General features: G+C 33.6%; 4 protein-coding genes across 4 annotated transcripts in view; 2 read left to right on the top strand and 2 right to left on the bottom strand.

The window, feature by feature from the left end:
• Positions 1 to 14: 14 nt before the first annotated feature.
• Positions 15 to 1,976, bottom strand: LOC123015331 (tubulin-specific chaperone E). Its single transcript, XM_044415032.1, has 5 exons — positions 1,840 to 1,976; positions 1,558 to 1,762; positions 735 to 1,512; positions 404 to 689; positions 15 to 353 (listed from the first exon to the last, which is right to left on the bottom strand). Exons 2-5 carry the CDS (start codon positions 1,740 to 1,742, stop codon positions 58 to 60), a joined length of 1,545 nt encoding a protein of 514 aa, XP_044270967.1. The 5' UTR covers positions 1,743 to 1,762; positions 1,840 to 1,976; the 3' UTR covers positions 15 to 57.
• Positions 1,977 to 2,530: 554 nt separating this feature from the next.
• On the bottom strand, positions 2,531 to 4,524 carry LOC123015330 (glutamyl-tRNA(Gln) amidotransferase subunit B, mitochondrial). Its single transcript, XM_044415031.1, has 7 exons — positions 4,322 to 4,524; positions 4,006 to 4,273; positions 3,641 to 3,956; positions 3,351 to 3,586; positions 2,989 to 3,302; positions 2,828 to 2,951; positions 2,531 to 2,781 (listed from the first exon to the last, which is right to left on the bottom strand). The coding sequence occupies exons 1-7, from the start codon at positions 4,402 to 4,404 to the stop codon at positions 2,560 to 2,562; spliced, it is 1,563 nt and encodes a 520-aa protein (XP_044270966.1). The 5' UTR covers positions 4,405 to 4,524; the 3' UTR covers positions 2,531 to 2,559.
• A 4,866-nt stretch (positions 4,525 to 9,390) lies between these two features.
• LOC123015325 (serine/threonine-protein kinase N) overlaps positions 9,391 to 22,733 on the top strand; it is an 18,723-nt gene continuing 5,380 nt past the window's right edge. The window contains exons 1-4 of the mRNA XM_044415024.1: positions 9,391 to 10,388; positions 15,540 to 15,870; positions 20,337 to 20,563; positions 20,610 to 20,831. Coding sequence (XP_044270959.1) covers positions 10,335 to 10,388; positions 15,540 to 15,870; positions 20,337 to 20,563; positions 20,610 to 20,831 — 834 coding nt within the window. The 5' untranslated portion in view covers positions 9,391 to 10,334. The remainder of the gene's footprint in view (positions 10,389 to 15,539; positions 15,871 to 20,336; positions 20,564 to 20,609; positions 20,832 to 22,733) is intronic.
• LOC123015327 overlaps positions 20,872 to 22,733 on the top strand; it is a 3,845-nt gene continuing 1,983 nt past the window's right edge. The window contains exon 1 of the mRNA XM_044415027.1: positions 20,872 to 22,076. Coding sequence (XP_044270962.1) covers positions 21,285 to 22,076 — 792 coding nt within the window. The 5' untranslated portion in view covers positions 20,872 to 21,284. The remainder of the gene's footprint in view (positions 22,077 to 22,733) is intronic.

The raw sequence follows: 22,733 nt of genomic DNA, 5'->3' as shown, positions 1-22,733 counted from the left end.
CACAAAAGTTTGAGTTGCAAAATATTAAAAACTTTATTAAATAAATTAATACAAGAATCACACTTTTACAATAATTTTATCACCATTTTGTATTGAATAAACCCCGATTTCTTTCATTTCATCTTCTAAAGTTATCTCAATTTGTGGATCACTTCTACTGGCGTAAACCAAGTGGGGCCTTCCACTCAAGCTAAATAGTTTTTGTGTTAGGACTATAAGTTTCTGTACTGTTATTGTGAGGGGGACTTTTTTGTCTATTGTCACGTCCTCAAAAATTAAACTTAATTGAACCAGCGTATTTTTAATAATTTTCGGTTTTGAAACAAGTTCGCTCTCTTCCAGCTCACCATATTCTGCAAAAAGACAAAAATAGTCGTAAAAAATAATAAAAAGTGTTTCAGACTTTGTATCAATTCCAAATATCGGTTGTGTGACTTGAGAAAATCGGCTTCTTTATCAGTCTCCTTGACTTGCAACCATTCAAGTCCGTATTTTTTTATGTAGTCGTACTCAGCCCCCCGTCTCTCACCGGTCTCAATTTCAACCCCATTCAAAATTTTCAAGTTGGCAATTTTCGCGATAATTATCTGATGCGCAGTGTCGGGTTCTTCCGATTCCGTGATTGGGTTTTTGGAAAATCGCAAATTTTCTAAACTTACAAGTCGATTCAGCTCAGCCACAGAGCCCCACTAGAACCAAGCGTCAAATAAAAATAATCACAAGGGGGGTTTTACCTCATTTATCAGATTTTTCACAACACATAATTTTTTCAAAGTGCTAAAAACCGCCACTTTGGGGGAATCCCCCTCAAACTCAATCGACCGAAGCCCAATATCCTCTAAAATCAATTGCTCCAAGTGGGGTAACCCCCCTAACTTGCAAATCTCTGTCCAGAATTCAATTTTGTTCCCTTCGAGATCGAGTAATTTTAGTTGGGTAAAAACCCCCTCAGGTGAGCCAACTTCACAGATTTGGTTATTCGGGGCTCGGAACTCCTCGAGTGAGGGGAAAACACGCCCGAGGCGGCAGATGTGCCCCCAGGTCAGCTCCATGCATCCACAAATCAAAGTTTTCACGTTTGGGAAACCCCCAATGAGGGTTTCCGGCAACTCGAGTAAATTCTCGCTGACATTTAACCACTGCAGCCTCGGCAATTGCCCACAAAGCTCCAAAACGTCCCCCCACGACCTCAACAAGTTTTTCGAAATGTCCAACTCCTCAATATTGGGGCACGTGTCCCCGAGTCCCCGCCCCACATACTTAATCCCTTGCCCTCGCAGCGTGACAATCCTCAACGCAGTGAAATCGCTCTGTTTGTTGAAAACCTTGTCAAAGCCGACCATTTCCAAAAAGGGGGCGTTCATGTTTTGCTGGAGAAGTAACTGTTTTTGTTTGTTGATTTTCGCGGTGAATTCATCTTCTATGTGGCCATAGCGGGACTCAATCGACGCTAGGGCTGATTTCCCGTAGTTGACCTTCTCGGGTCTTATGAATGAACCCGAAGTTGGGTGTCTGAAATTTCGTCAAAATCGGGTGAAAATTTACAGGGGGCTGTACCTGGTGGTGAAATATTGGACTCCGTTGACGCTGCCGTCGTGTTTGCCGCGCTCGGGGTTGTCCCAGTCGATTCCCAGCCAAATCGAGGATTTGCCCTCGATGGGGCCCACGTATTTCACTGTTCCGATAAAACCGCCGCTTTCAACACGATCTCCGATCTGATAAGGAGACTGAGAGTTTGTCATGATTTCTGTGCAAACTAAGGCTGGAAAAAAATTGTAATCAATTTTTTTTCGGAATTAAAGTGAGGTTAGGTTGGCAAAAAATGAACTCAAAACTTACTTTTTTCAAGTTGAACGGCTCAATAAAGCTAATTCGATGGAAAAGCGATGAATTAAGACAATTATTTCACTGGATAAAATACATTATTGATTTAAAATATGATTCATAATTTTTTTGACGTTTGGAGATAGTCTCACGGAATCATATGGGCGTCCAGGCTTATCAGGACATTTTGTTTTTCTTTTTTCAAGTTTAATAGCTTAAAATAAAAACAATTCAATGCAAGATCGTTAAGTTATTGCAATTACTTTACTTGACACAGTACATAATTGTCCCAATTATTATTTTTTTTCGGAATCTTATGAAGGTCAAGGCTTCTTATATAATTTTTTACCAAAAGATGAATTAAAAAGAAGTTGAATAGCTTATAATAAAGCTAATTCAATACAAAATCGTTATATTATTTTATTATTGATTTAAAATTATTTATTTTTGTGACATTTGGAATATACTCTCTAAATCTTATCGGCGTCTAAGCTTTTTACGAAGGCAATTCTGGCAAAACTTTAAGGTTTTTTACCAAAAAATTAAGTTAGACAGTTCAGAATAAAAGTCATTCAATGTAAAAGATGAATAACATTTTTAACATTTGAAAATAATCTCACGGAGTCTTATGGGCGTCGAGGCTTAGGATATTTGAATAGGACAATTCGAGCTAAATTTTCAGTTTTTATCCAAATAAAACACAACAAATACAACACGACTATATTAACAAAACAATTACTTTTTTTCCAGCAATTCTCTTAAAATCCTATCACATTTTTTCATATCTGCTCTTTGTTTACTTTTTGTCGCTACGAATCCAAGAAATGCTTTAAAAACTTTCGATTTTCCGCCCTTGTACTGTTTTACAACTTTTTCGTTCTCATCTAACACTTCCTGACATAATTTCCTCAACGAATCTTCATCGGTGATTTGTAACCAGTTATTTTCTTCAACAATCTGAAAAAAAAGCTCACTTAATTCACCTCACTTGAAATTTGTAAACCTCAAGTGGCCTTTTTTGCCGTCCTTGGATGATTTCGACCAAAACAAGTTTCGCCGTGTTCCTTGTAATATCCCCACTTTGCAAAAGTTGTGCAATTTCCCCAAAATAATCAGAATTAAAAGAACTAAAAGACAATAAATATTTATTCGGTTTAAACTCACATTTGGCTCGGCTCTAAATTCATTTTTGTCAACGACGAGGTGTATTCGTTTATTAATAAGTTGGCGAGTAATTTTCCCTCAATTTTTTTCTTACTCAAAACATCCTCAAATAAATTCAATAGTGCAGTGTCATTTACTAGAATAATGCTTTGCTCTAAAGTCAAACCGGAGGATTGCCTTAATCGGCACCTCGTTTCCTCCGGTAATTCCGGGAGGGAGTTTTTCAAGGTGTCAACACTAACACACCCTTGAGACACCGGCCCCATGGCCACATGCAATGGGGGCAAATTCGGCTCCGGCATGTACCTATAATCCTGATGAAATTCAACAATTTTGTCAATTTTTMGTCAAATTTGAAAAACCTGCACTTGTTCCTTGTCTCTCATCGAAACCGTGACTTTACCCAAAGCATCCCACGCCCTGGTCTCATTCTCCACAGCCCCCCCAGCCTCCTTCACTTCAATCTGGCGCTCGATTTCGTACCGAATAGCCCCCGCGACGCCCCTCACCGACCCGATATTTTTAATTTCAGTCCGTACCCCCAACGCCTCTCCTTTGCGATTTACCGAAACATTTGCGTCGACTCGTAGAGCCCCCTCTAGAAAAAAAAGCGTGAAAAAGTGTCTTAAGTAGTGTTCAAAAGGGGCCCCACCTTCCATTTTGCACGTACAAGTGCCAATTCGTTGCAAAATCGCGATTAGTTCCTTGACTAGGGCTGCGGCCTCCTCGCCGTCGCTTAAATCGGGCTCGAAGACGACTTCCATGAGGGGGGCCCCGGCGCGGTTCAAGTCGACGAGACTGCGGTCGGTGTCGTGGAGGCTCTTCCCACTGTCTTGCTCCAATTGGAGTTGCTTGATTCGGGCGTGGGTTTTGTAAGGGGTTTTGTGGATTCCGGGGGTGAAGACTTGGAATTCGAGACAACCATCGTTAGCAAGGGGGTGTCTTTGCTGTGTTATTTGATAACCGGCCTATAAAAATAAAGATTATTTTCGAAAAAAAAAAAAATGAACAACTTACTGGAATATCTGCATAAAAGTAGTGCTTCCTATCAAAGGTTGAAACGGGATTTATGCGACATTTCAAAGCCAACGCCGTTAAGACCCCATATTCGACGCATTTTCTGTTAAGTAAGGGTAATGTTCCGGGAATTGCGCAGTCGAAAAGAGAGACATTGGTGTTTGTAGGGGATGAAAATTTTGTTGAAGCTCCTGAGAAGAGTTTACTCGCTGTATTAATTTGGGCGTGAACTTCCAAACCGACCACGCTATTCCATTTATTTTTAACGCTAAAAAAGGGAAATTTAAGTGCAAAATGGGAGAATTTGACCCCCTACCCGGCTCTACTAGCAAACAAACGTTTTGCAGGTCGACATAAATGACAGTCTCTGCGGAAGCGGTTATTGAACTTATTGAACATCTTGACTATTTGTAACTCGCATACAGACAGTTTTCCTTTTTTATTATTAATTTATTTACAAGATTTTAAAGTTAACCTCCAAATTTGACAAATGACCTTCAAATGTCAAGGTAGGCAACAATGAAAAAAAAATTTTTTGTGTTTTTTATTTATATTTATAAAAAAAAATATGTTTTGTGGATGTTTATATTAATTAGAAGTAATTTTACGTAAAAACATTGAATGTTTATTTGATCTCTAAGTCAATTTATGTAAATTCACTTATTTACTTGATTAGGTGGCACACCTGATTAGGTTAAAACGGCGCAAAATTCAAATTAGTATTACTATTTTTCCATATTTACTTGCAACAAATTGAATAGTTTACTATATGTATAACTGAATCAATTTGAGCGTGCCCGTTTAAACCAACAAGCATTTATTGTTAACGTAAAAAAACTCAAATTTAAATCTAAAATGTTCAAATTTAGCCCCTATTTCTGTGTCTAATAGCAAGCAACGTTTTGTATTTTGACTAAATTCTATATTCTCTATTTATTGAACATTTTGTCTATTTGTAACTCGTTTTTAACCATAGTTATTTTTTCTTATTATTTTATTTGCAAAATTTTAAAACCTCCAAATTTAACAAATGATATTCAAATATTAAGTTAGCTAACAATGAAAAATAAAAAAATTATGTACGAAAATAATTATCTTGTTTAATTAGCTTGTTTTGATTAATTTAAAGTAATTTTGCGTAAAAAAAATCTAGGTATTTATTCAATTTCTAAGTCAATTTATTAAATTCGTTCATTTTTTTGATCGAGTGGTACAGCTGATTGCGAAAAAACGGCGCAAAGTTCAAATTAGTACAATGGCGGACACGAATTTTGGACATCAAATTTATGTCAACGTAAGTGTGCTTTATTGATGTTCGACGTTTAAAACTAAAATTTGAAAGTTTTAGTTGAAATTTATTTTTAGCGTCGATTTTCCGAAACAACACTGCCAGTAATACGTGTTTTTATATAAAGTTCAATAAAGCATTTTGATTTGTTGTAATTTTTTCTCTAGATAAAAATTACAAAGTGAGGTTAGTTGCCTAAGGCAACTTTACATTTTTACGTCAGACGGATCACAAATCGTCCAAAATTCTATGTCCGCAATTGTACATACTTAATTTACTTGCAACAAATTATGTCAAGTTAACCAACAATAAAAAAAATATTTATTTTATAAATTTTATTTATTTTTTTATACTCCTATTTATTTTTTGTGTCTTGTTTTTATTAATTTAAAGTGATATAGAAACGTTAGATATTTATTTAATTTCTTACTCAATTTATTAAATTCGCTAATTTTTTAAATAAAGTGGTGCACCTGATTAAGCACCAAATTAAAATTGAAATTACAAGTTATCCTTATTTATTTACAACAAATCAAGTTTTTAACGTTAACCCAAAAACAACATAAAAACTAAAAAAGTTAGAATGAAGATTGCAAATTATCGTTTAGTTATAGTCTAAAAATAAAAATTATGGAAAAATTGAATTTTATCTGAAGAAGTAGATTGTGCTTTTTGTGAGAAATTTTCTAAAAGGTTTTCATTATTATGGAAGCGTTAATAAACTGAATTAATGACTGTAGATAATACACTTTGCATGTTATAATTAACCACAAACAATTGTGCTATTTTACTCGCCAAAGCTTAATTAAATTAATTTAATTAGAATTAAAACGATTTTTTTAAATTTTTTGTCGTTTTCCCAGTGGGCTTGTCGCTTGTCTCGCCGCCTAGATCGGAGCACCTGTTGTGCTTCCATCCTCCACACGAGACGACCGACTATTTCCATCTCATGCTAATGCGCAGCGAGCCAATGAAAACAAACCAATTCAGTCGTATTGCGCCGGCAAAACAGTGCGCGTCGTAATGTGATATGTAGAAAAATCGTGGCCAAATATTTTTATAATTGAACTGAAATATTTTACAAAACGTTAACACGGCCGTTAATTTCATATGTGCGTTCATTCAAGCCGTTATGTGCCGTTAAAACACCGCCAATCCGTCCGAATTCCACATTTGAGTGATGTAAATTTGGATTCAAGATGGCCGACTCCTATTACCAGGTGAGAAACAATTATGTATTTTTGTAATTATCTCGGCGATAATAGCGACTATTAGCACAAAAGTTGGAAATCTGGGTGAATAATATTCTGAGGGGCGTCCTTGGTGCCCCCGAGGGCCCAGGATGGGCCCGTAAACAAATTAATTATTAGGTTATAATCGAGGGGCTAGCGAATTAGCCTTAATTGTCTCAATTGCTGTATTACGGTGCAAGTCAAGGCGACGGTTTTACGTTTATACCAGTTTATTTTAGGATGCAAGTTTACTTATTTGTGGTTATCCCTGTTTTCAAGGTTAATGTCTTATTAATAAATAATTTGCCGTAAAGGTGGGAACGCTGGCCACTCGAGATAAACTTCATATTAATTAAGCGAGACTCACACATAAGGCAGTGGCATTGATTGATATCTGTTTTCTATGTTGTTAATCGGGTTTTTAAATGAGTGACAAGTATGGAAAATGACGAACAAGTCGCTGATGAGCTGCATGAAATTCCCAAGAATTTTTTTATCAAATGTTTGGAAATTGAGTAAACAGGAATTCGTGTGTTGAGATTTGAAAAAAGGATGCTTACTTTTAGAATTGAACAGGAAGAGCAGATGGTTTTCTAGTAAACTTAATTGTATCTGATTTGTAACAAGAATTCAAGCGATTGGAATAAAACCAGATGTTTTTGGCTTTAATCGTTTAATTATGCTATACTTATCTTTTCCGGCGAAAATAAAGGGTCATTAAGGCAATTACAGACAAGCAAAAATAGACATTGTTTGCTAACATGTAAAATAACAGGAAGAAATTACCTTTGATCTGTTGTAAATTCTCTCATGGAGAGATATGTAGAAAATTGAGTGATTTTTCTTATCTAATGCACACATTGTGTTAGATTAGACCGGTTTTCGAGGAAATTTACCAAAATTGAAACGCAACTAGGCCATAAAAATTGTGAAATGGTTCGTGGTTTTTGTTTTTGTAAACACCAAAATGTAATAATCTGAAAATATCTCATGTTTATGAAAAATATTTTTCAGGATGGCTCGAAGGTCGGTGTTTTTCGATTCTCCAAGTAAGCGTTGAAGAAAACTTTGAAATGACTTTAAAAAATGATAATCTATTCCACAAAAGTGGGAAGCAAATTGCCAGTCAATAAGAAATTTAGAATAAAATAAAGATTAAAGAAAAACGGAGCAAGGGCATTTTTATTAACGTTGTTTATTCCAGAGATGCATAGAAAAAAGAAATAAATAAAAATAATAATAATGAATAAAAATAAAAAAATAGAAAACTTCTTTTCTCAAAATTCAATTATTCATACCCGGCGGAATAAAGTACCTTAGTATTAAACAAAAACGGGAGAATAATGTTTCACTTTATTCTCTGATGGGAGGAAAAGTGTATCATTTAAAAAAAATTGTAAAATCTTAATTTTTTAAGTGAAAATAAACTTTTTCAGTATTGGAGGTTCTGAAAGATGAACTATTCAAAAAAACAGAATTTTAAATAAAAGTGCAAAAGTAGCGTTTTTTAAATTTACTAATTTTAACAATATTAATTTATAAAAGAATCTTTGTAAAAAAAAGACAATATATTAAAAAAAATACATTTTTTAACTGGTGGTGCAATTTTTGTATAACTTTTTTTTTTAACTTTAAGTAAAGCAAGAGTATAACGTTTTCTTAATAAACGCGTATACGTGAATTTTAAATTACCAAAAAATACAAAATCATAGTAAAAACATGTTTTTACAAAAATTAAAAAAAAGAAAAACAAAAAATTGATTCAAAGCAAAACTACAAGATTTAAGATAAAATTTTCAGTACCATATTTTTTTTATAATCTACTAATTATCAAATTTTAGTTTAAAAAATACTTAATCTACTAATTATCAAATTTTAGTTTAAAAAATACTACACAGGGGCATTTAAACTTGTCGGGCCAACTCTCGAATGGTGATAGCTAAGCATAAAAATATATGAATGAATTTTTTTTCAAGCTTTTTTTAACAAAAAAAAAAAAACAGTATATTATCAAGTAGGCATTTTAGCTATGTTGTCGGATTTAATTTATTGTTAAATTTGCTAGTTTATTAAAAAATGTTTTGTACACTATAGGACACAAATTGGTGATTTTTTTCGATATGTACCTAAAAAAATTAACCCAAAATCTAAAGTCTAAACAATTTTTTGTCATGGGAACGAACTTTTAACTCAGTTGGAGGTCCTTTATCACCACTCAAGAGATGGCTCGATATTTTTGAATCACTCTGTATATTTTACAAAAACCTTCGAAAAATTACCTGGCGATAAAATTTGTTTGGAAATTTCAACGTAAGGACGAATAGGTTAAAGAATAAAAATCGGTTTTTCATTTATTTTATTTCCGAGATTATTAGTCAAAAACGAGGGAATAAAGCTTCACTGTATTCTCTGTTGGGAGGAAATATTTTTATACGATAAATTTTAGTAAACATTTACGTTTTTCTTTGTAATCCCTGGAGAATTTGAATAAAACAGTCGAGAAATATTTGATTTTATAAATTTTCTCGACTGAAATTGATGTTTTCCTAGTTTCGTGTTGAAATTTTGTGATTCCTGTACGTCTGTATTGTTTCACGTTTCCTATCCACATTCAACCAGTTTGAAACTTCCACCTCGAAAAGAATTTAAATGAGAAAACCTGCTTATTTGTCTCGATTCAGCTTCTAGTTTTGATCAAAACTTGTTGACTAACTGTTGTGTGATTATTTGTTTAATAATTCCCTGAGTTACGGTACGTTTTCATCTCAATTGAAAACAATGGGGGCATGCAAAACTCATCCGTCTGGAAGGGGCTTGGGTTGCGAGTGTCTGCGCTTGGATATCGAACTCCTTTTACCGCAGTCAGCGGTGAAACATTGTTATGTGATGGTCGATGTGTACAGAAATCGTCTCATTTGTCTGTAATTCAATTCGCAAAACTGTGGTCAGTGTTGTGAAATGGTTGGCTTTCTTGGAAATTATTTTTTTGACGCCATTTTACTAATTTAACGAAAATCAATAATCTTAAATACTATCTAATCTAATCGAATTAGGACAGAAGTAGGTGTAGTTAGGTCGACGCCTCTTTATTTAAATTCTTGTGAGTGAAGTCCAAATATTACACCAGAAACACATTTTTATCTAATCTCATTGGTAGGCATTAAATCAATAATTGAGAGCTTTAATTTTAGATACAGTTGAAGATTCTTGGTGATAAAAAAAATAACAAACTTTCACTCATTGAGTCCATTAGAAGAATAATCATTTTTGATTTCACAAATATCAATAAACATGAATTTCATGTAAATGCTTGATAAGAATTTTACTTGCGTGTTTTCGTATGATTAATAGGTAGTCGTGAATTTGAAACGTCATTCATTATCTTTACTATTGTGGTACATGGACGCCATTCATTACCGTTTACAATGAAATGAGGTAACAAACTTTTTAATTGCACAAACATTTTGTATGCTAGTCGGGTAATTGACGGCTTATGTAAATATTTGGGTATTTTCGATAGCGAATTTTGCAACAATAGCCGAACTGGGGATAAAAGTGTGTTGTTGGTTGGATAATTCTAGACCTAGCATCTTTCTAAAATTCCATTGACTCGTGATAATTTCAAGTGGGCCATCGAAAAATTCGCGGTCATCGTCTGGTGTCCATGAACTCGATGGTGTTTTGAGCACCTGTATGGACAATCTCGAGTGACTTGGCGCCCGACCGGCCGATTCATCATTCTTTTTCTGTTAAAAGTTGTTTGTTGGCAACAAGAAAGTCGACCAAAAATGTGAATTAAAGTGCTCAAAATGCTCGTTCTTAAGAAAAGTGCTGCCGATTCGCTGGGAGTGTGCCTCAAATTGGTAGGTGAAGAAAAATGAACATTTTTATTAGAAAGTAGGACGAATGATCATAATTAGCATGAAATTTATTTAGTGAAATTGTCGATTTGAATGAGTTTTCTATTAAATAAAAAATAGCATTGACAATGTCACTGACTTTTCGGTTCGAATCCGGCTTGTTGAGAATTTTATGCATCACACACGGGTTTCTGGAGATCTCTTCTTCATTGTAGTTTCAAGACGTCTAAACGGTGATTTCCTGTGCACAGGTACGACTACCTGTCTTGATATCCGGTTGGGATGACCGCAACCATCTTTGTTAATAAGTTATCGAGTAAAATTTTCGATTATTATGAATATGTGGGAGATAAAACGAAACGTTTTGTAACGTTGACATGAAGAGAAATGTTAATTTTGAATCTTACTGATGTATGAATAGAACATATCCCGTAACTGCTATCTACAAAACGTTGAAAGCATTTCACGAAATGTCTAAATAATAAGCATCCGACTTTGGTGGAACTAAATGAGACAAGGCTTGTTTGTTCCATTTCGAATGATAACCGAGTTGACGAAGACAATAGTACAATTATTAATTTTGTTAGGCTTGATATGGGTTACTGTGACATTGGTGTGTATTGCATGCATGTTAAAGATACACTACGACATTATTTATTATTTAATAATGTTGTTCAATCGTTGTAACACGTAATTAGACTATTGTTCTTATGTTTCTCGAAAATTATATTAATTACTTTTAATTATATGTAGAACTGAATATAATTGCTACCCAAAGACATGAATGAAACTAAAATTACAAAAAAATTGTGCAACTTTTAAATTGTTTACTTTTGCTTCGAAATGTCTAATTAGATTTTCGAAGAAATGTGTCGTTTATTTTTAATTAGCATTTTGATATTTAAGCATTTATTTATGGGATAGAAGTTTTGGATTTTTTTTACTAATTAAATGCACGGTATTGTACTTAAATCTCAACTATAATACTGGGTGTCCCAACTAAAATTTGCGTCCAAGTGTGGAAAAAACAGGTCAATTTTAACAATAAGTTTAAAGAGCAAGTGATGGGGTTGAGTGACACATTACTTGAGGATATTTTGTGAAGTATATTTTTTAAATTGAATTGTTTTTTCGTAACCACTTTTTTTTCCTATCACAGTAATCTCAAACAAAGTCGTTCAAAATTGTAAAAAACATGGCTGCATAGACGAGGAACGCAACTTCAAAATGATGTGTCACTCGACCTCTTGCTATTTATTATTATTTTTTTTTTGAAAGGGTGGCTTTGGGTGTTATAGGTGTGCCGAAATCATTTTGAAACTTTGATAAAATTTGGCCCCCCTTTAAGTTAAAATTGACATGTTTCAGCATTTTTCCAAACTTGGACGACGTAAATTAGTCATTATTGTTTTTTAATTTTTTTTACGAATTAAAAAAATTAATAAAAAACCTCTTTTTTTTAACCTTTTTCGTTTTTTTTTAAATTTAACAAATTACTAATAAACTAACTAATGCAGAATTGTACAAAAAGTTGAAAAAGAATATTGTGATAAAAGTAAAAAAAATTAAATCCATTAAATTAAAAAAAAAAAAAAAAACAATTTTTGTGATTACGCGATAGATTTACTAAAACAAACGAAAAAAGTTACTTTTTTTCAGTTTTTCTTAAATCACTGTTGAGGGTGAAAAATTTTTTTTTCAAAAAATTATAAAAGGATCTTGTAGGAAATTTATTTAGTTTTTGAAACTACCTTTACATTCTCTGCATTGGTAGCTGAGATATCGATGATCAAAGACAAAAGGATTTTTTTTTTCATGAAAATTTAGATATCTCAGCGACAAATTGATGTAAAGAGAATTTAAAAAAGCAAAATGAACCCATGCTTTGATTTAAGTAAAAATAAAATCCTCAAATTTGTGGATAAAAAAAATACATATTTTTTCTCGCACTATTTCTTAGGATTGCGTGAGAACGTAGCTCAGAGAATCTTAAAACTAGAACTTGAAGCTTCAAATGGTTTTGAAGATAATTTAGATAGCACAATTTTTCACTGAGATACAGTTTTTCAAAAATCACCAAAAAATTTATGAAATTTTGTAGTTCCTTTCATTTTTTGAGTAGTTTATTTGGTCATTATGAAAGACAAAAGAATTATTTTTCTTAATCTTTACTTTGCAAAAATAAGAATTTGGTACTAAAATGGTGAGTTCATTAGTTATAGTCGCTGATAGGCGCCAATAGCAAGATTATTTACTGAAAATACATTACATTGTGCTAATTATTAAGGGCTATTGCCTGATTTTTTTTGCCTTTTGAAGGCATCGAACTTAATATGTAAAAAAAAATACGGAGACAAGTGATAATTTGTCTTTTTGACACATATTTATAGTTGGAATCAAAATACGTCACTTTGACTTTGAAATTTCGCGATAAAAATCTATTTTGGTGGATTTTAAGACTATCCATTTTTTTCATTGGGGTTCTTAGTCGATAATGCTGGAATGAAACCTTTTGAAAATATATTTAAGAAACTTTTTAACACATTTATAGTCTTAGAAATGGGCAAAAACAGGCAACTTCTGTAGAATTGGTTAATAACTTATATTTTTCAAATGTTTAAAAAAAAATACAAAATTCTTCGGCAACCTCGTACTTGTTGATTTTTTGTAACATGGAGAAAAATTCGCGGACGAGCGAAATTTCTCATTTGTCTTTTTGACCGTTTTTTACAGTTTTTGTAAACTTTTTTTGCAATCTGTTTTTAGTCTCTTTCATTTTTTGAGTAGTTTATTTGGTCTGTTTTATGAAAACCAAAGGAATTATATATTTATATTTGCAAAAATAAGAATTATAGTCGCCGATATGCGACTATTTACTGAAAATAAGTTACACTGGGCCAATTCTTAAGGGCTAGGGACTGATTATTTCGACTCTTGAGGGCATCGAACTTAATATGTGTAGGTGATTTAATATTGTGTATACGTAGGACAATTACATTCTCACCTTATCGGTATAGGTGTCACGACTCTCACGCCATGTGATTTAAAACATCTGAAAACAATAATAATTTGCTATTGCAAATCGTCTTCGTCATTATTTTTGTGAGAACTTGTATTCAACAAATAAAATTGTCTCGAGTACAAACACAAAACACGAATTTACATTGTTATTTTCAAATAATTATTATTAAATAGTAAGAGTTTGTATATGCAATTCAGTGAAGATGATTATTTAATTAAAATAATGCAAATTTATTGTTGGTGTGATGTAAGTCTAATTTGTTTCACTTATCAGTTTGTTGCTGATGACCGTAAAGTGCATAATTTATAAATTGATAAGAAACGTTAAATTATGACAGTTGTTATCAGAACAGGTGGTTTGTATGGGAGGAGAATCAATGAAATATTTAAATAAATATTTGTCCGATGATTGATAGATAAATATCACTCACGGTCGATATAATTGGAAATAAATCATGTCTATTGCGACAATTATTGTAAATATTCAGTCCAAGTTGAGGGTCAATTGGATTTAAACTATTCATTAAAACACTTTAAATTGTTTCGTCACTTGTTTAGGAAAGGTCAGTTTGATGCGGTTTCAATTTCCTGAAGGTTAAAATTTTGCTGAGATTGAAATAGATTAATTACTTTGTATTTTTTACATTTTTGTTTATGAAATTAACGCCAAAAAGATTAATCTTTGTACAAAACACTTGACAGATGTTAAATTTTCAAACACAGGTGATGATTTCGAAAACGAGGCAAGTAAACCTTGCTTAGATTTATTTAGATAGAAGTAGGATAAGCGAATGAGTTGAACCAACAAGACTAGAACCCTACTGCAATGAGAACGAGGGTCAACGGTTGTGCTCTTGACCTCAACAATAAATTTTTTCGCCGCTAGTTTATTAAAATTTTGCATGGATGATCAATCTGTTATTTGGTATTTCAAACCGGAAATAACTTTAATCATGGTTATTTATCCTTGTTGAAAGATGATTTGATGAAAAGGATATGACATTGTGTGTGGTTCCGGACAACTTAACTGCTTCTTCTTGACGTAATTGACTCGGATTTGCCTCATTTAAATTATCTAGTACGGTTCGTTTAATACGATGCAAATTGCGTAACTGAAAATTCTATAAATAAATTTTTATTAGTGATTGTAATTACAACATTTGCTTTTTTATTGCACGACACTAAATCAAATTACCGATTTTAGTTCCTCTGAGAAAATTTTCAACACACGAGTCACTATAATCAAACAATATAGTGTACATTTAGTCTATGTACAGTTTTTATCTGCGTAACAATCATTCTTATCTGTTATCTTGCAAAATTTAATAACTTATTTACATCAGTTGGGCTTGCGCTTTTGACCAGTTAAGGGTGCAAAAATTGGTGGTTTTAGTGATTTTTCAAAATGTGGTTTTGGGATAAAGCTTGTGGACAGGACGATTTTGAAGTTGGTATTAATTTTATTTAGTTGGTAGCAATGAAAACGTTTATTAACCTTGCCCAAAATCAAATATTTGATTTGTCACCTAACTGTGTTAAAATTGTTAAATAGTTGCGTACATTTTTATTATAATTTCTTTTGTTTGCTCTGAGTCATAATTATTGATCGATATTGATACAGTCATTGACTTGCTATTTTTAGTACCGGTTGATTGAAATTTTGTTGGTTTGGTCCACCCTGTATTATAAATAATTGTATTTTTTTGGCCGTCCTCGTATTATTTTTAGTTTTAACAAATCTTGTCGAAGCCTACGTGCCGCCTACACGAGAGAATTCTTGCGTACATTTTAAGGTGACCGAAGGGGAATATTCCCGTTTTGGTAGCGGACTCTAGTCGCTTATCACTGTGTTTTTTTATCAAAAGAATTGTAATTTATGTAGGAAATAAAAGGAAGTCTCGTTTTATTATGCAAGCGTGAAACAATAACATAAACTGGGTTGTGTCCAAAATTGTTTCCTTTCGCAGTTGCTCTTTAAATGTATGAAGAATTTAACGACGTATTGTGTAATTTTAAACAATGAGTCGGATTATGATAATATCACGGATGAATTTTTCTTTGAGTGTGGGAGAAAGAGTGGTTTAATTAGTGACGGGTTTCGATTTCATTGATTTTTTTTTTCGTTATTTACAGGGCGACTATATAAGACACCCGGTTCTTTATGAACTGTCTCACAAATATGGCCTGCCGACTGAAAATATTTCCGATTCCCAGCTGTCGGGGAAGTTGGAAGAATTGAAAGAAATAATAAGGAGGGAGATTCGAAAAGAGTTGAAAATTAAAGAGGGTGCTGAAAAATTAAGGGGGGTTTCGACCGATCGAAGATCACTAAATCATGTCGCTACAATTGTTAAAAATTCAAATTGGAAACTAGCCGAATTAAAAAATGAACTCAGCGAATTGGAATCACAAATTATACTCTCTCAGGGACACACTACGCCATCTACACCATCATCAAATGGGGGTAAGAGTTTTTTTTTTATTAATTTTCCAACGTGGAGAGGTTCTAAACATTACAAATATTGTTTGTGAGTCATAAAGGCGCGTATCGTTTTGAAATAATGAGGAAAAGTTGTTAATTGTTTTAATTGCTTATTACGGTATTAAACTTGTGAATATCAATGTCGTTAGAATGTCAGAAGATGAAGTTAATAAATGGACAGGAAATGAAAAGAAGTACTCGATTTATTTTTAATTAATGTAATTAATATTATACAAACATGGAAATGATTGAAGTAAAAATTGAAACCGTTGTTATATGCTCTATTGATCAAGGGAAAGGATTGCGGAGCGATCCATGCATGAGGAGAATCCGAAAGTATTTAATGCGATAACCCACCATTCCAAAAATCGACAAAACACGACTGTTGTGCCTCGACAAAGTTAATATTTCGTTATGAAACATAAAAATAAAAATTGTATAAAAGAAAGATAATACTTTGTTGGTAAACAACTTGTCTCTATAAAGTGTACGTTACAAAGTTTGTTTTTTTATTTCCTGAAATGAAATTCTCACGTTTGACCAAAAACTTTTTCAATTATAAAAAGACGTCTCAACCACAAATTCTGCATAACTTTCAGCTTTAATGCTATTGAAGAAATTTACGACTAGTTTTAAAAGCAGCAGTTTAAATGCAGCTTTCTCCAGCATTTATATTGTTTAGTCATTTTTATACCGCCGATGCCTATAATATTTCTGATTAACACGTTGAACGATGCATTTTTTAACAGTAGATTTCGTTTTCACAACGGAGGGTCAGAATGTCATAGAAAAGCGGGTGACACATTTTTACAGTCAAAATATCGTAACTTCATGAAAGTTTATTGATGTAAAAGCCTTTTTTTTATATTTTTGAAAAATTCGGAGACCATCGAAATTTTTAAATTTTTTGACACATTTTTACAGTTTTTTGGGCGGATTTTTAATAATATAATTTTTTTAATGTGGTTCTTTGTCACTAATTCTGAAAGTCATAAGTCTTCAAGAATGAAACTTTGAGGAATTATTGAAGAAACTTTTTATCACATTTACAGTCTGAAATAGACAAAAATAGGAGTGGTTAATAACTTTTTTTTTAAATCTGTAAAAAGTTACAAAATTCTTCGGCAACATCGAAATTTTGGATGATTTTCGGTAAACATGGAAAAAAATCGGGTACATTTTTAGTTTTTTTTTTTTTTGTAAACAAAATTAAAAAGTTTTGACATTAGTTTGGCTGGATTTTAAGGCTATCAATTTTTTTAAATTGTCTTCAGGAATGAAACCTTTTGAAAAGTTATTGAAGAAATTTTTATCACATTTACTGTCTTTGAAATGGACAAAAATAGGATTGGTGAATAATTTTTTTTCAAATCTGTTTAACAAAATTATTCGATAACCTCCAACTTTTGGATGGTGATATGATGATTTTCTGTAACATGGAAAAAAATTCGTGGACGAGGGGTATTTATGATTTTGTTTTTTTGACACATTTTTACAGTTTTTTGTTGTCAAAATATCGTCACTTTGACTGAAATTTTGACATAAAAGTCTATTTTGGTGGATTTTAACGCTATCATTTTTTTTTTCATTTGCGGTAGTGCTGAAAATCGTAAGCCTTCAGGAAAGGCACCTTTTGAAAAAATTACTGAAAAAGCTTTACCACACATTCATGCACATTCTCGGAAATGTGCAAAAATTAGCAATTTCTGTAGGAATGGTTAATAACGTCTTTTTTTCAATGCTTCTAAAGAAATACAAAATTCTGCGGCAACCGCGAACTTGTGGACGATTTTTTGTAACATGAAAAAAAAAATTCGGGGACAAGCGAAATTGTCTTTTTCACCTTTTCTACAGTTTTACTTTTTTTTAATTTGTTTTTCAAAAACATTATTCGAAAACCTCTAATTTTCGGATGGTTTTCTGTATCATGGAAAAAAAATCGGGGACAAACGGAATTTATGATTTGTCTTTTTGACACATTTTTTTCAGTTTTTGGTAGTCAAAAAATCATAACTTTGATTTTAACGTTTTGACATAAAAACTTATTTGGGTGGATTTTAAGGCTATCATTTTTTTTTCATTGTGGTTCTTAGTCGATAGTTCTGGAAGTCGTCTTTTTAAAAATTATTGAAGAAATTTTTTACCATATTTACAGTTTCACAAGTGGGCCAAAAAAGACAATTTCTACAGGATTGATTAATAGCTTGTTTTTTTTTTCACTAAATTTATCTTTTTCATAAAAATTGCAAAATTTTTCGGCAATCTCGAACTTTTGGATGATTTTCTGTAACATAAAAAAAATCGGGGATGAGCGAATTTCTGGTTTGTCTTTTTGACACGTTTTTAGTCTTTTTGTAGTTACAATATTTAAACCTTTGGCATTTTAAAATAAACTTAGTGGATTTTTCACTAATTGTACGAAAATTTGTTTTTATTTATTTTTAGTTTTTTAAAAGTCGCTATTTTTGTCTTCACGAAGTGGATATTGTACCAAATACATAATAATTGGACGTGGTCTGTTTTGAAGATTAGATTTCGTTTTCATTTTTTCAGTTGGAGTGAAAAAACTTTACAGGAAATAATCCCGTTTTTTATGACGCATATAGAATCGTTTAGATGTCAGAATAATCTAATAAACTGTAAAAAATGTGGCTTTACAGGATCTATAATAAAGCTGTTGTAGAAAAAGGCAATAAAGACGTGTCTTGACGTGGTTGACAAGAAGTCTGTCCATCTGACGTTCCATCTGCGTATGAATTTTCGTCATTTTCTCGTTGAGCATGCGTTAACGGGACATGAGTAGCGCGTACAAATAATAATCGTTATTATCACATTCCGCATGTTGCAACAACACCACAATCCTGTCGTGCATGCCGCCGTTGATATTTATCTTTTGCTTTCGCACACATCTCGTACACCGCCCACCCACAACAACACCGTCTGAAACGTGAGCCCAGCCCTGGCCGACCTGCCTTTTCTTTCTTTCCGTTATCGAAATCACCAACATGTGCCCCCCAACCTCCCAAGGTCACTGTACCAGGAGCCCGACTCGCGCGACGTAACGGTCCGCCTTTCATTCCGCAGATGTTTGTGATGGCCTGGATCCTGAAGGATTATTTTTCCCATTTCGGGACCCTCGTCTGGATTTTTGACCACAATCTTGCTCGCTCAAGGCGAAAATTCCAAAGTCAAGAGCAATGAACTTGTGGATCTAATCGATTACGTACACTGTGACAATGACTCTTTTACTCATTTGCAACGTTTGAAGTTATCGCACAATGAATATTATACAAGTTATAAGTGGTTAGAAGCGAATTAGCGGTATTGAGGATTGTAAAGGCTGAACAGTGTTGTGATGGCTGCGGTTACCTTCGAATGAGAGAGGATTGTATGCAAGCGTTTTTCTATTGTTTTATGAAAGTAATTACATTTACTTTGTAAGAAAGTGGTACCATGTACCAGTTAAAAGTGCGAAGCGAAGTGCGAATGCGAGCGATTTATCAAAAAAAAAAAAATGACTCATAATTTGTTCGTTAAATTTATTAAAAAAAATAAGAGCAATAAAAATTACATTTAGAGCTTGCAACTAGCGTTACAGCCAATTAGATGTTTGTGTTAGAACGCTGTAATAAAATTGTACACTTGTAGCAACGTTACTTATAACTGTATCTAATTAAATTAGGTCATACACTGGTATTTAAATTTCTAACACGTTTTTCTTTTCGTTTCAACAAAAATGAATTTGACATAATATTTATAAGGAATGTTATCGCAAACTTTTAACCTTTAAAGAAAATGTCATAATTTGTTAATTTATCAAAGTCGTTATCTTGAACATGTAAAAATTAATTTTATTGAGTACCCGCTTACAATTTGCCGCAAGAATTGATATCTTATCTAAAATGAGACATTTTGTTTATCGTTTTATTCTAAAAGCTTGAGTGAAACTCGGTAAAAAGCATGAAATTTTTATAGATTTTTATCAGAAATTCTTCAACTTTCTAATCTCTTCTATGATACGAAGCGAGGACCGAAAATATCCAATTAATTTCGGATTAAAAAATCCGAATAGTCTTCGCTAAACGTGAGAATGTCGCGGTTTATTTCCAATTTAATGCTTATTTATCACAATTAAATCACTTTTCAACGCAAACACTTGACCATATTTAGTAATTTGTTTCGCTCTGCTTTTATTCTTCTAATTGTCATAACTTCTCGGGATGTGTCGCGATATCTCCATTAATTTATTCGTCTTTGTGTTCTCTCTTCGTGCAGTCGTGATGCTAATAATGAGAACTTCCTTTTATCGCAGAGAATCTCTTGTCACATTTGAATTTTTCCGTAAGAAAACGTATTGTTTTGAGTTATCTCGATCTCAACAACACACATAATGTTTACAATCTCGTACTAGACGATTTGAAAAAAATCGATTTTTTTTACCCCTCCAGATTCTTTACCACGATCCCCCTTAGAAGGCCATAATGATAAGGTGAATGCAAGCCAATACACCAGAATCGAGAATTTAGAACGGCAATTAAATATCGAATTAAAAGTCAAACAAGGTGCCGAAAACATGATCCATAGCATTAGGGATAAGAAACTTCTATCGGAGGCTCAACAAATGCTCCAAGACTCACGAAAAAAAATAGAATATCTTAAAATGACAATAACAAAGGTTTGATCAAAATTTGAGTTGGCAAGTTTGTAATTTTTAGTTTTAGATGAAACATGACATTGATTCGAAACAAAGAGGGTCTATGCACGATCTCACTGCCAATGGTGATGTTAGTCACCGAGAATTTGAACCACCGGTGGATGAACGAATCGAAGATTTGAAACATCGATTAAGGGTGGAAGCAGCAGTTGTCGAGGGTGCCAAAAACGTAATCAAATTATTCCAAAATGGAAGTAAGGATAAGAGCGATAAAAAGGCGCTCTCTGAGGTAATTAAATTCAATCAATTTCTAGACCGGTCTAAAAATCCGACCTTTCGGTCACGTGTCCGTGTCTATTTTTGTCACTGTACGCATATTAGTCCTAAATTTTGTCAGCTGTACGCAATACCATCTAAAAATAGTTCCAGTCGGAATGAAAAATTGTAGAAAATGTAAATGTTTCGGTGTGTATTTGTCTTTTGAGCAAAATACGAAGTAACGTATCCGAGCCCATGATGTAAATCATGCCACGTAGAAATAGTCATGCGTTTGTTGCCAAGATCCAAAAGTCTCGTTCAGTTTACGTTCCTGAGTCCACGACGAAACTTCGTCCCTCCGAATCCAAGTGAAGAAATCTAAGAATAAGTTTGTTTACGAAGTGTGTAGTGATTTCGAGTGCATTCCCCAAAATTGCGTCCACTAAATATAACTTAGTGCGTGCGTGACGTAACAGCATGTGTCATGTTTGGAAAACCGGACCCCCAGCAGCAATGGTCCGTCCACGCGGAGTTTACCATTTCGCATCCTAGATCCGATCCTGACAATCTGCCCCAGGCCCATACCGAGCAAGCTGACAACGGTGTGCGCATGACCTACACCTGGACCTCGCAGGCGAACACCTGGAGTGCCCCGCCGTCGACATCCAGCGACAAGTACGGTTTCCAGAAGGGGAATCTCCTGTTTACGTCGACGCCACCGAGGAGGGTTCACGATTCGGGCTATGGAAGCGATTTACTATCACCGAATTCGTACCAAAGACAACAGCCCTACAATCGCAAATGTCGCAGCACCTGCAATATCGTCCTTTCGACCAACATCGATGAAAATAGAACGGAAGAGACAGAATCGGTACATACGCAATGCGGAAGAACGCAGAGTTTGCGTTGCCAAACACCCACGTTACGGTGCGATAGAAAGGATAACTTTTACGGTTGTGGGGATCCATGGTGTCACCACTATGAAGACTTCTCGGGGAGGTTTTCACCGGTTTTGGAGACATGCGAGGATTCTCCGTCGACGAAGGATTGCGATAATCGAAGGGATGCGTGTGTGCAAACGTTCGAAATGATTGATAAGTGTACATCGCCCATTGTCAAAATGGGAAGGTTAAAAAAATATGCAGAATATGAGGATCGGAAGGAGAAAAGGGAGAAGAAGAAGTACGGAGCGGGGAGTAGGAGGAGGACTGAACCGATTTTTCAAAGGTCACAATCGCCCTCCTCCATCACCCCGGATAGTCTAGAAGGGGCGAAGGTATGGTTTGTGTTCAAAAATAAAACGGGAAACAAAGAGTGTGGGATTTTTTTTTTGAACTTTTAGGAAAATTACGTTTTTCATGTTGTTTGTAACTAGAATTTTCAGAAGTAATTTTGAATGCTTAACATTGGTTACCCCTTGTTGACGGTTGACGTTTTCTGTCAACCTGCTGTCAACTATCGAGCGGCAAAGCCGCGAACCCCCTTTATAAATTTTGACAAAAACTGGTAGTGTGAGGTTTAGAAGAGGGCGAGCCTCCCCTATAAATTTTCACAAAATCTGATAGTCTCCAATAGTCTCCCCCACTGTCTTTTGCAACGCGATGTTTTAAAAAAGTCTCTATTGACATTTTTTTAAATTCAAGCATTTCTATAAGAAATTTTTAAATGTTTTTTTTGCAAGTCTAGAAATCTTTTAAGCCGGTATTTTTTGGCATTTTCTTAGTTTCCCCAACTGTCTTTTGTAACACGATATTTTGAAAAGTCTGAATTTACATTTTTTAAATTTGAGCATATCTATTTGAGAAATTTTTAAACGTTTTTTTTTTTTTTGCAAATTAGCTATTATCTAAACCGGTATTTCTCGACACTTCCTTAGTCTCCCCCAATGTCTTTTACAACACGATGTTTTAAAAAAGTCTCGATTGACATTTTT

This window comes from Tribolium madens, unplaced genomic scaffold, assembly GCF_015345945.1.
Source record: "Tribolium madens isolate multiple individuals breed KSU strain unplaced genomic scaffold, Tmad_KSU_1.1 Scaffold_97;HRSCAF=244;Tcas5.2_LG3a, whole genome shotgun sequence".
Taxonomy (NCBI): Eukaryota; Metazoa; Arthropoda; class Insecta; order Coleoptera; family Tenebrionidae; genus Tribolium; species Tribolium madens.
Note: the sequence above shows the minus strand (reverse complement) of the source record. Positions and strands in the feature narration are given on the sequence as shown.